Raw genomic sequence first — 13,616 nt, forward strand, 5'->3', positions numbered from 1 at the left:
AGAAGACAGTTACTTAAAAATACACTGAATTTAGGCTAATACTTCAGGTCTGGCCATTAAAACCTGCCACCTCTCCTTTCCCGTGATCCTCATTCTAGGCTCTTTTCATCTTTCCCAGAACTAGGACAAACAGTCACTAACTGGCTTCTAGTCTCATCAATCCTTCTGACTACAGCTCAATGATTAATTTTAAGCCTACTTTTCCCCTCTAGTTTTAGTGTCCCTAATATTCTTGCTAAACTATGATGTTTACATTTATAAAATCTCTCTATGCTAGTCTCTCTATGCTAGTCTATGTTCCAAATTCAGACTCAGGTCCAAGTCCCGGTTCTGTGCCCTATACAATGCATCGCCTGAGTTCATGGAGGGGGAAAAATGACTTCGTTTTTGTCTGTATGGTCTTGGTACCTAGCATGGTAGCACTGCACATGGCAGACAAGTGTCTACACCTGGTCACCAATTAATGTGGGCACTTTCTTTAACTGTCACACGGGATTACAAGCTTCTATCATTATCACTCACTTTCCTAGGCCGATCCAACATATAATGGGCAAAAACTGAATGGAGAGATTAAAGAAAGTAAATCTCAATAAGCTCAATATTTCAAGGTTCCAGCCCCATCCTCATCAGTGGAAATACTTGGCTGATCTCCCAGCATCTTGTATAAAGAGATGTGTGTCCCCATGCAGCAGGAGAAGGTGTCCTAGACAGGGACCACAGTCCCATGCATTAATATACTATAACATATTATAACATAATGTAAATTAATATGATATATATATATATATACACACACACACATATATATATATATACACACACACACACACACACACATATATATATAATATGATATAACAAAATATTCAGAAGGCAGCAGGAGGGGGAGAGAGAGGGAAGAGAATCTGAAAAACTAAGAGAAAGGGGGGAAAATCCCCGCGAGGGTGGGAGTGACTTACCCCTTGCTCATCCAGCTTGAGCAACTGTTCAGAGACTTTGGGCGAGTTCAGAGCCTGCCTTAGGCACTGGATGCTCAGCTCAGGAATGACATACTCCAGAACCTCTTTGAGAGGCAATCCACGCGCTGTGCCATGTCTCGCCGTGGAAGGGATGGCATCTTCTAAAATTGCTCCTCTAAGTGTTGTAAGCTGAGGGGGGATGCATGAGACTTTACTGAATATTTGTAGCAGCAACCCTTGGCCAGCAATCACTTTTAAAATATGATTTTGGTCTGACTTATCCTGGAAGTATTGGTGGAAAAGGGGCAAGAGTGAGGAAACCACCTCCCAACCATGTTTTTCCAATGAAACCCATCTTACAAAATCTGATCCTAAACACACAAAAATAGCCTTATTTCAATCTAATCTCTAATTTAAATATATCCTGCTGTTATGAAACAATATAATGGAAGGGGTACTGGACTGGGAGTTGGGAGAACTTTATTGCAATTTTCTGTCTCTAGCATAAGCTAGCTAGCCTGGACAAGTTACTTAAACTTTGTCCACTTAAATTTCATATATAAAGGAAGATGACTCTTAAAATCCCTAGACAGCTCCGTGAATCTAATAAGGTAGAGGAAAGAGTTCAGTTATGATCTCACTGATACAGGGCAGCCCTCATCCACCAGTATGAGTCAGCTCTTTCATTGAAACATCATCTTAGAAAGTTGCCTAGGAAACAGAGACATTAAGGATCTTGTTCAGGATTCAAAAGCCAATAGGAGTCAAAGGCCATATCTTAAACCTTGGTTTCGAGGTCAGCCTTTTTTTCTACTATGTTGTCTCTCAATAATATGTATGACTCTTATAAGATGAGATCTTTCCAAAAAACCAAAAAAAAAAAAAAAAGGAATTCCTATGAACTTAGAAGGAAGTTTAGACTTAGAAAAATGGGGATTCTAAATATATATTATGGCACTCTATGCATGTAATAATGCTGCATTCAACTATGTAAGGACACCACAAAACTATTTCACATTTAGGTTTTGAAATTTAGCTCAGTCTGTTCCAAAATGATACCATTAAAGTTAAATTAATTAGATTTCAAATTCTTATAATGAGAACAGGATCCAGTGCAAGAACTGGGTCTAATTCTTAACTAATAACAAACAAAACCCACTATAAGACTATTGTATGGTGCTTTTTCTGTAGTAGTAATAACCAAAAGTATGAAGCTCATTTGGCTTCATACAATAAAAATATATAGCTAAAATTACTGCTCTGGTAAAAATCCTCTGAGAATATGCTTTTCACTATTGTGAGCTTCCTATTTTCATCTGGTGTGGTTTAAAATCATCTTAATCCGGTTTATGCATATATCCTGTCTCTTCAGCATGTCCCAGATCCTCTCTGCCTTTTGTTCTGTCCAACCACATAAGGCAGCAATCAAAATCATTATTCCTTAAGACCCTTAGAGTTATACACATGTAATAGCTGTTAAAATTATTCCGTTCAACCATTGTGTAAGATAGGTAAGTAGTATAACAGACATTTATAAGTACAAAATCTTTGAATAATTTAAAAAGAGAGAAGAGACTAAAATTTGAGAATACTTGAATTCCCTTTGTGATAATGGCCTAATAGGTTTTTTTATTTTGTTTTGTTTTGTTTTTAATTTTGTTTAAAAACAAAACAAAACAAAACAAAAAAAAAAAAAAACAAACAAAAACAAACAAAAACTTCTCACTCCAAGGATAATAAATGGAGAACAGAAATACCTCACTGGTCCTGAAAGCTACCCGATAATTGAATTGAGACCCTTCTTTTTCCTTAGTTTCTTCAAGCTTCTCTCTCCGGATGCTTACTGCGACAGGGCCCAAATTTTCATCTATTCCAAAGTAGTTTTGGTGCTCTGTAACATAAGAGAACAGGTGTTCAAACGAAAACAAAAAGAATGAAAATGAAGGCTACTGAGCATTGTTCACCTGGTCTCTGCAATCAGCAGCTTCTTGGTAGCCCTGGGTACGTAACAGAAGTCCCATGTGCAGAAGATTAAGTTCCTAGGCTTATAGCAGTAAGGCAAACACAAACTACCTGTAACTTTCTTCCTTAAGAATCTGGGAATCAGCACAAGTTCCTCAACAAAGCACTTCTTTTTTTAATTGGATTTTTAAACTGAAACCCAGTACATAATTCACCACTATCAAGCAAATCATATTCTAAAGACTTAAGAAAAGACAAATATAATGAATGAAAAAGTGTCTTCACAAGCTAAAAAATATAAAGTGGTAGAATTACCTACAACAGAACAAAATGAATTAAATGGGTTTCCTTATGAAGCAGTCCTCTCTTTGCAGAAATTGCTAAACCATTAAGTCTCTCAGTCACAAAATCTTATTCTGGAAAAGAACTTTAAGAGTCAGCATGTCCAACCTCCCACCGGGACAGGAACCACCTCTATTGCCTTCCAAGTAAATGGTTATCTAATCTCTCTCTCTTTGAACATTACCTGGGAAAAGTACCTCCAGGTAGCCTCTTCCAGAGCTTCAATAAATTATAAAGTTTTCTCCTATACAACAATTCAACCATTTAGTTTAAAAAAAACATTTAAGAGTCATTTGGTACAAGGCACCATATCAGGCACTCAGGATATAAAAAGTGAAATAAATTAATCCTTCACCTAAAGGAATGTTCAATCCAATGGGATGAGATAGGTGGCCCAAACAATTAAGATACAAGGTAGATGCAGTTAAATATAAAAAGAAGATGTATAAAGGGTTTTAATTAACATGAGGGATGAGAAATCACTTTGGAGGGAATTGGAAATTTCCTTTGGGGTGAGGGGAATTAGGAAAGGTTATATAAAAAATGACATGAGTAGGACCTTAAAAAGAAGGGAAGTCAAAAATGGGAATATGATAGGAACAGATAGAGGAGACTGTGTTCACCATGTTAGATATAGAGAATGCAGGTAAAGGGCAGGTCAATAGAGAAGAGTGAACAATCTAGTTTTGCTAAAGTGCAGAACAAATAAGGGGAAATAGTTTCGGGGAATAAAACCCTGTGAAAGTAGCACTGAATCATTCTGCAAAGGCACAAATGTCAGAATAAGAAGCTGGTCCTATATATGGTATAAACAGGGAAAGCCACTGAAGGTTTTCAGATGGAAGAAATTACCTGATCAATACATCAAACATGCAACATTATAAAGATGGGCTAAGGAAGGGAGAGAAAAGCACCAGTTGACACAACATACTCAGGTAAGTGAGAGACCCTGGAGGCTATTTTTCTGTGCCTTTCACTCATTAGTGCTGCAGGAAGCCATGCACAGACATTTCCAGTGGTCCTGATCTACATCTGGCCACTTGATCCAGATGGCTCTGGAGGGGCAAGGGAGGCAGGTGACCTCCCACAGGTTCACTTCACTTGCACATCATCTTATCACCTCCCTGATGTTATGGTCCTCCTTGAGAACCAAAGACAAATGACAACAATGAATAGGAAGCAACAACACAGTCTTGTCTACTTTCAACACCAGAGCCACTAAAAAATTCAAAGACAAGAATCATCTTCTCCCCAAGACATCTTTTGTTTGGTTTTAGTACCTTAATTTTTTTCTACTGGTTCTCATTTTCTGTAACTCCCCAAACTTTTCCACCCTGGTCTACTTCCTCTAAATATATTTTAATTTATTAATATGTGTCCCTCTTAAAATTGTTATGGAAAAATATGGTTTGACTACAGTAAATTTCAATGGGACTACCACCTCCGCTCATAATGAATTTAGTCAATTATATGTAAAATGAATTTATAGTCAATAAAAACCTCTGTATCTGTAAACATATGTGTGTATACACACACACACACACACACACATATATATATATATATATATATACACAGAGAGAGAGAGAGAGAGAGAGAGAGAGAGAGAGAGAGAGAGAGAGAGAGAGAGAGAGAAAATCTTTGTTATATTGGCACAATCTGAATTCATGTGAATTCAGATTGTGCCAATATAACAAAGATACAATTCTACTCAAAGTAATTTACTTATCTAGTACCAAGCTAAACTACCAAAATCATTTTATCAAGTTAGAAAAAATAATGACAAAATTCATATGGAAGAAAAAAAGTTTAAAAAAATTAAAAGAACCAGTGAGGGGAAAATGTGAAAGAAGATGGCTTCACAGTACTAGATCTCAAACTGTATTATCAAATGGTAATCATTAAAATAATCTAGGGTTTTAAAAATATTATTATAGTTGATTTCAGTCATATATGATTGGGAAGAGGGTTGTTTGTTTTTCACAAAGATGTGGTCCTATTTTTTGTTATTTCCTTCTTTAGTTCATTTTACAGATGAGGAACTGAGGTCAACAGGATTAAGTGACTTGTCCAGGATCACACAGTTAGTAAATGTCAGAGTCCAGATTTGTATTCATAAAGATGAGTCTTCTTGATTCTAACTCCAGTGCTCTATCCACTATATCATTCAACTGCTGGTGGCAGATATGTGGAAAATATTAGGTATGTAATACTTAGTAGAAAATGAGCAGTAATATAATGTAATTAGTAATCTAAAATAAGAATGTGGTTTAGACATAAAAGGTGATATGATAAGCAAATTAGAAGCTAAAACAGAAAATTTTGATTTTATTAAATTAAAAAGTTTGCACAAACAAAACTAATGCAGTCAAAATTCTAAGAAAAGTAAGAAACTTTAGTTTCTCTGATAAAGTCCTCATTTCTTAAATATATAGAGAATTGAGTCAACTGAGTCAAGTCAGTCAGTCCCCAACTGATAAATGGTCAAAATATAAGAACAGAGAGTTTTCAGAAGAAGAAATCAAAGCTATCAATAGTCATATAAAAAGTGCTCTAAATCACTTTCTATCTCAGAAATGCAAATTAAAACAACCCCCAAAGTACTAGCTCACACTTATCCGATTGGCAGAAAAGGAAAATGATAAATGCTGGAAAGGATGTGGGAAAATTGGAATACTAATGTACTGCTAGTAGAGCTGTGAACAGATCAAACCATTCTGGAGAACAATTTGGAATTGTATCCAGAGGACAATTAAACTGTGCACACCTTTTGATCTAACAAATTTTGTAACCCAAACAGGCAATAAAAAAGAAGAAAGGGCCTAAATGTTCAAATACACACACATACACACTCACAAATATATTTATCTCAACTCTTTTTGTGATGACTAAGATGGAAGGGATACTCATCAATTGGGGAATGGCTTAACAAATTGTGTCATAGGACTATGATTGAACACTACTGAACTTTAAGAAATAACATGCAGGATGTTGTCAGAAAACCTGGAAAGACATATATGAGCTCATGCAAAGTAAAATAAGCAGAGTCAAGAGAACAGTGTACACAGTAACAATATTGTACAAAGGTTACTTGTCAATGATTTAGTTATTCTAAGCAACACAATAATCCAAGACAATTCCAAAGGATTTAAAAAGAAAAAAGCTAAACAAAGAAAATAATGATGGGAATCTGAATGTAGATCACAACACTTTTTTCTTTACTATCTTTTTTTTATTCTTTCTAAACTGTATTTCTTTGCAATATGCCTAATATAGAAATGTTTTGTGTTATTGTATTTGTATAATTTATACCAAATTGCTTGTTTTCTTAATGAGGGGGTAGGGGATTGTGGAAGGGAAGATAATTTGGAACTCAAAATTAAAAAAAAAAACTTAATTTTTAAAAAAATAATTGAAAAAATTAAGTTTTAAAAAATGATTAAGAACTACTCCAGAGTATATGATGAATCATCAAGAGCGTTGATTTGCTTATTGTAAAACTCAATACAAATTAACTTTAGAAGTAACAAGGGAAGGAAAAATAGAAGTAGGGTTGGGGTCTAATCATTATATTTTACTACTAAGATTATTTATATCTTTAAAACAATTTAAGTATCTATATTTTAAAGAATACACTAAATAAACCTAAAAGTCATTTTATGATTTTTAATGTACATTTAAAGAATGTACTAAGTGACCACTTACATTTAGTTCTAGTGGGAATACCTTTCTTGAATAAAAAGCTTGAACCACATCTTGAGTAAATTTAACATATATAACATGTCAGAATTTATCACAGTTAGGTGCATTAATGGAATACACTGGAGAACCAGAAAAAACAAATATATATAAAGTGACTGTTAATAATGTAAATAAAAAAATAAACAATAAATGAAAAAAACAGTGATAGTGATGTGATTATACTGGCCAAGCTTGGTCAAAGAGAATAATTTTTAAAACTTGAGGGAGGTACAAGTATACCCAAAAGGTATAACAATCAGCCTGTGTATACGTTCTGAGGCACTACTACTAGGTCTGAATCCCAAATAGATTATAAAAAAGAAAAGGGCACATGTACCAAAAAAATTACATCAGCTCTGTTTGTTATGGCAAAGATGGAGGGGATGCTCATCAACTGGGGAATGGCTGATTAAGTTGTGGCATATGACTGTGATGGAACACTATTGTGCTTCAAGAAATGACAAGCAGGTAAGGCTGCGAAGGTTTGGAATATTGCAAATACTGTCAGACAGTTAAGTTTCGGTTCATTAAGCTGCTTTTCTCCCCTCTTTTTTAATAAACTTTGTTAGAAGGTGTGACTTGATGAATAGAAGGGATATATTATAATATAAAGATGATATAAAAACAAGATATCAACAAAAACAAGATTTTTAAAAAATCATATGTAAAAAGAAAACACACTGGAGATTTCTGTCATTAGAATTTGAACTGTGAAATTACATTGTAGTCTCATATAACTCTGGTGCTTTGAACACTTCATTACCTAAATCCATTTGGACCAGGGCCCAAGAAAGTGTTTATTTTACACCAAACTCTTTCTGTATCTAATTAATTGTGTTGTTGTAAGGTTCTAGCATATTTCTCCTACTAATATTCCCCAGGAAGACTAAAAAAAAAGACCCGTAATAGCTGACATTTATGTGGAGATTTAAAATTTACAAAGCACTTTGTCTATATTATCTTAGTTAATCCTTCTGAGAACCCTGTGAGACAAGATAATATTATGGTTATTTTACAGAAGAGAAAATTGGTGCCCTAAGTTTAAGTGACTTGTCCATGATGACAAAGCTAGTCCAAGCCAGGATTTAAAGCCAGGTTTTCTTAGATGTAAAGTACAATAGGCAATCGACTTGTTAGGGCAGATCAATGAGTATATTTTAATTTCATGTATACCTAGAGCTTGATTAAATGTTTATTTTTAGGCAGCTGGTGGCTCGGTGGAGAGAGCATCAGGCCTAGCAGCAGAAAAGCTGAATTTAAATCCAACCTCAGATACTTACTAGCTGTGTGATCCCGGGCAAGTCATTTAACCCGGCTTGCCTCAGTCCTTGAATGTAACATGAGGACAATAATAGTACCCACATCACAGGTGGTTGTGAGGATCAAATAAATGTAAAAGCACTAACTGATTATTAGCACAGTCTTTGGCACACAGGCCCAATATAAATGTTCATTCCCTTTCTATTCCCATTTTTTATCTGAAGGATCTGAAGCTGAATTAGAATTAGATTGCTTATGGTTTGAATGGGTGAGGTTTGAGAAGTTATCCATAGTTTTAAAAAAAAGATTCTGAAAGTCAATTTTGAAGATGTCTAGAAGGGTCCCGAATATAGAGATATGCATGAAATTATGTATAGTAACTGATTAGGTAATGGTAACATAAGCTTTTATATACTTTCCTAAAAATTAAGAGGAAGTATCTGCTTCTCATTCCTTATCTCCCAATGCCCCGAAGCAATTTATATTATCACAAATTCTAGACCCCCTTCATTATTAGAAGGTTCCCTTAGCACAGACAATCTAAGACAAGAAGCCCTTGTGGCTCTCCCTATGACTTCTTACTTCCTACACAACTTTAGCCAATGCCATCACCACCCAAATACTAGGTGGAATGGTGCAATACGGTCCAAAAATGGCTCTAATTTGCCCTTATCAGGAAGAGGCCATAAGAGAATGTAGAAAATGAAGTGGGACTCAGTAGGACAGAAGACTACTCCTGGAGGAAGGGGAAAACTGATCAGGACACCGGGGGCCACCTGTGAGCTGATGGTCCAATTAATAATACATTTATTTCAAGAACAACTTTATTGAGCAGCACCAATTATCTAGAAAAGATCTAGGACCCAAATTATGTAAAATAAATGGCACAAAGTTTACATCAGCATTTCAAATCAAATGCACAGCTAGCTGGTGCAGAATACAGAATCTTTAAAAAGACCTGAGTTCAAATTCTGATAAATAAAATTTAGAAAAAGAATTCCAACTATATTGTATTGTCAATAGACATAAGAATAAGAGGAAATGGGTTGTTTATATTTATCATTAAAAGAAATAACCAGATAAAACAAAATAAAGATGGATCAAAATATTAATGCTAAACTTTAGTTGTCTGTAAAATTAATTTCTGTTGAATAGCTCATTCCTAATAATGAATAAGTAGAATATCAATGTATTTTAACAAGTATGAAAATATATGGACACTCTTCTTCTTTGCTATTATGCATTGCACTGCAATCCCTATATCACTATATCTGTATAATAGAAGGAAAAAAAAAACCTACAAAGTTTTATGCTTCTCTAGCTGTTTTCTATGAGACTGCCCGTTTTTAATGCTACTAAAGAATACAAGATGTTAACTGAATTTCTAAAAACTCCAATTTTGCAGCTCAATAACCTTGTCTACACCTTTCTCATCACCTTCATAAGAGAAGCTAGCCCTTTAGGAACATCTTTCATGTTACTCTATACTATAAGAACCTTTCTCCATGTGGAGTTACAGGGACGTAGTTGCCTTTTTTATCTCTATTGCCATAATACAAGTAGTCCCTATATATAATAAATGCTGTAAAGGTAGAATTTTAAAGTTTTGGTGATATGGAAGCAAAAGGGAATAGAGAGCAAAGAGTCACTAGTAGATTTTGAAGTTGTACACCTCCCTAACTCTCAGGTTGGCAGTGGTTTCAAAAATAAGTAATTTGAAGGAAGGCAGAGTTTGAGAGAAAAATTAGTTCTGTTTTAGGTTGAATTTGAGGTGCTAAAAGAACATATGATAAATTTCTAAGTCAGTGGTATGAGCATGACTCATTCTGTGGAGATAGGGCTAGTTTATAGACTTGGAGTTTTCTGTATACAAACAGTTAAATTCAAAGGAGAAATGAAATCAAGAAAAGAAAAAATAAAACATGTCAGAATTCTGAGGCTTTAAAAACCACCTATGTTTAATAGGTGGGAGATGAATCTTGTAAAAGATACTGAGTAATATGCAGAGAGATTAAAAAAAAAAACAAAAGGGAGAAGGAATATGAGAAATGGAATGTTAGCAGTGCCAAAAGCTGCCCAGAAGCCACAGATAACGAAGACTGAGAAAAATCACTGGCTTTGCAGTTAAGAAATCACTTTAACCTTGAAGGGACTACTTGTATTATGGCAAAAGAGATGAGGAGGACAACTAGGCGGGGCCACAGTGCACAGAGCACCATGTCTGGAATAAGGAAGATGCATCTTTCCTGAGTTCAAATCCACTTACTAGCTGCAGGATCATGGGCAAGTCACTTAACTCTGTTTGCCTCAGTTTCCTCATCTGTGAAATGAGCTCAAGAAAAAAAAAAAACTGGCAGACTATTCCAGTATCTTTGCCAAGAAAAACCCAAAATGGGGGTCATGAAGACTGAAAAATGAATAAACTGAAAGGAGATGAAGAAATGAAGATTGTACTTTTATCTAAGACCTTCCTAGAATGATGCTTTATACTGATTGAACTGGAATCTCATGAAGATTAGAATTTATTAATATTCACTGAAAACCCAGATAGTTTATCATAAAAATGCAGTTAATGCTATTTTTTAGTTGACAATGTAACTGGCTGCTATAACTCTCATAATATAAGCTCCTTGTAAAGTCTGTCTCATTATTCATACTTATAAACCCAGAGCTTAGAACATTCCCTGGCACATAATAGATACTTATTTAATATGGATTGATTGATAGGATAGTTAATATTTTTGGTGTAAGAAGTATGAGGTAGAAAGAAACAAGCAGTTGGAAAACTAAAAAAGACTAAGAATTTATGGAGTATTTGCCAGTTGCTTTACAACTCATTAAGTTGGGCAAGTATTATTATCCCCATTTTATAAGTTCAGGACTCAGTGTTTAAATGGTTTGCCCAAGCTAACAGACATACTAAGGAGTCAGATGGGATTCTCATGCAAAAGTCCCTCCTGAATAAAAAATCCAAAATTATGTACAAATGGAGATTTGTATACAGATTGAATGTCTGTTTATGTACGATTTCAAAAGGAGAGAATTAAATGTTAAATATTGTCTAAACCCAATGATAAATCCAAGTTTTTCCCGTTAATTAAATGCCCTAGAACTACATTTCTCAGATATTGATTCAGAGGTAGAACACCCTCTTGTGAAGGAATCACAATTAGCAAGATTTGCTAAAAGTGGTACAGTGGATAGAGGGTGGTATCTGGAATCAAAAATACTGCTCCAGATATTTCCTAACTTTATGACCCTGAGTAAAGCATTTAGCTCACTGTCCGTCTCAGTTTCCTCATCTGCAAAATGGAGTTAATAATAGTGCCTACCTCTCAGGATGGTAAGGATCACTTGAGACAATATTTGTAAGTACTTTTCAAACCTTAAAGTGCTGAATAATTATTGTCATTATAAAGGCTACCATCACCACCACTACTATATCATTATTATTAGTATAAAGAACCAAGAAATAACCTCATCTTTCCATCGAAGATCAAGGTAATCTGCTTTCCTGAGAAGCCTGAGACAAAGGACCAAAATGCTTAAAATATAAAGTCATGTCTCAAATGGGAGGCTTCTGGTTAAGGTTTATAGGATCACCTTTTTCCTCATGATCACATGTGAAAAGGGCTCCTAAAGCTCGCAAACCCACAAGACCAGAGTAATCTGTTTCCAAGTTTTGTTTTGTTGTTTTGTTTTTTTTCCTAGTTTCTGCCACATGGAACTAATACGAAGATGATTCAAATATCTATATTCTCAGGTCCAGCTGGGCACTTCCTCTCTGCTCAGAGTTCCCTGGGAATGCAAAGAGGCCGTGTGCATAAAGCATGTTACTTGGTAAAAAGGGCAATAATCAAGTCATTTATGTCTACCAAGGAAGGACTATATGTCTTAGAATAGTACTATTTATTGTAAGATGGTGCTGTTCACCCATGTGAATTTAATAACATCCAATTCCATATTAATTTTCTTCAACCAGTGCATAAAAACCCCAAAGAAAAGTTACCTATGAAATACCACTGGGCATGAAATTGAAAGCAAATGCAACCAAGCATCCTCCCGCATTAAGGTACATCTGATATGTAAAAGTATACTCTAGTCTACAACTGTCACATTATCTAAGCCTAAGTGAATGAGTTTAGAAATTTGTGGCAGACTTTTCTCTAGATAACTCTCCCATGGGACTTCCTTGACATATGACATTCTCTGTTTGTGCTTCTCCCCATCTTTGATCCATTAAAAACAAGTACTTCCCGTTCAGTTCTGGACCACCAGTGTGGACACACGTTTTCTTTTAGAAAAATCAAGTCTTATTTGCAAACCACTCCTAGCCTTCCACTTACCAAGGGAGCTAACATGACTTGCCTTTTCCAGCAAATATAATGAAAAGAGGCTGGTAAGCATTGCCTGATGATTAAAAATCATCTTGAGACATGATATGATCAAAGTAAAATCAAGAAAAAAAAAGTTTTAGATTTCTTTTGGGGGGCGGTAGAAGGCAGGAGATAAAATAGGCAATGGTATAAAATATTCTCCATCCTTGTCTTTAGGGATACTAACCATCCCCTCTTAATAACTATTTATAGTCAAAAGTTGCCAAGAACTTTTCTCATGAAAAGTGAGTGAGGAAGGCAATACAGAGGAGAAAAACAGCTTCAGAAAGTAAAATGACTTGCCCACAATCTTAGCAATAAAGAGTAGAGCTGAGAGGGAAGGTATTGTAGGGCTTAGAAAAATTAAGGCCAATGGTTAATTAATGACTCCATAATGAAAAATGTTTAGAGTGAATGCTAAGATACGACTCCTATTACACAGGCATTTGATGTTGTGCCACATTTGAAGCTTTGGGTTTCCTCATCATTATCCATTAACTATGAATTATTCCATCTGTCAATTGATAAGTTCTCTACTGTTGCATAGGAACCCTGCTACTTAACATCCAAGGCCTGCTTCCCTGGAACAACCAAAAAAAAATAGGGGAAATGGAAAAAGACTTACACAAGAGCAAATCATATGACACTGGAAGGGAAGAGTTAAACTGTACCACAGAGAACCACAAATAGCTACATGAGGTTAAACTTCATTAGCAGCTAAGAGCGAGCCAGTGAAAGTTTAGAACAGGGAAAATACATGAGGAAATTTATATAATAAGAAATGTAAGCAATCTAGATTTTACACTCAGAGGTTTTTGCAAGAATCTCCATGAGTTATATGCATGCCCACTAAGGGCTCAACAAACTGTGGTACAGAAATGTAATGAGATATTATTATGTTCAAACCAAAAATGAATGTTAAGAATTCAGAGGAGCTTAGGAAGACTTATATGAACTGATAGTGAAGTTACCAAGT

The 13,616-nt window shown here is 35.1% G+C and overlaps 1 protein-coding gene across 7 annotated transcripts in view; it reads right to left on the reverse strand.

The window, feature by feature from the left end:
- The window catches only part of SIPA1L2 (signal induced proliferation associated 1 like 2), a 243,687-nt gene that overhangs the window by 93,089 nt on the left and 136,982 nt on the right, over nt 1-13,616 (reverse strand). For all 7 annotated transcript variants that reach the window (XM_074262399.1, XM_074262403.1, XM_074262398.1 and 4 more), the window contains exons 4-5: nt 2,717-2,850; nt 960-1,148 (exon numbers count right to left, since the gene is read on the reverse strand). In XM_074262399.1, coding sequence (XP_074118500.1) covers nt 960-1,148; nt 2,717-2,850 — 323 coding nt within the window. The remainder of the gene's footprint in view (nt 1-959; nt 1,149-2,716; nt 2,851-13,616) is intronic.

This window comes from Sminthopsis crassicaudata, chromosome 4, assembly GCF_048593235.1.
Source record: "Sminthopsis crassicaudata isolate SCR6 chromosome 4, ASM4859323v1, whole genome shotgun sequence".
NCBI lineage: Eukaryota > Metazoa > Chordata > Mammalia > Dasyuromorphia > Dasyuridae > Sminthopsis > Sminthopsis crassicaudata.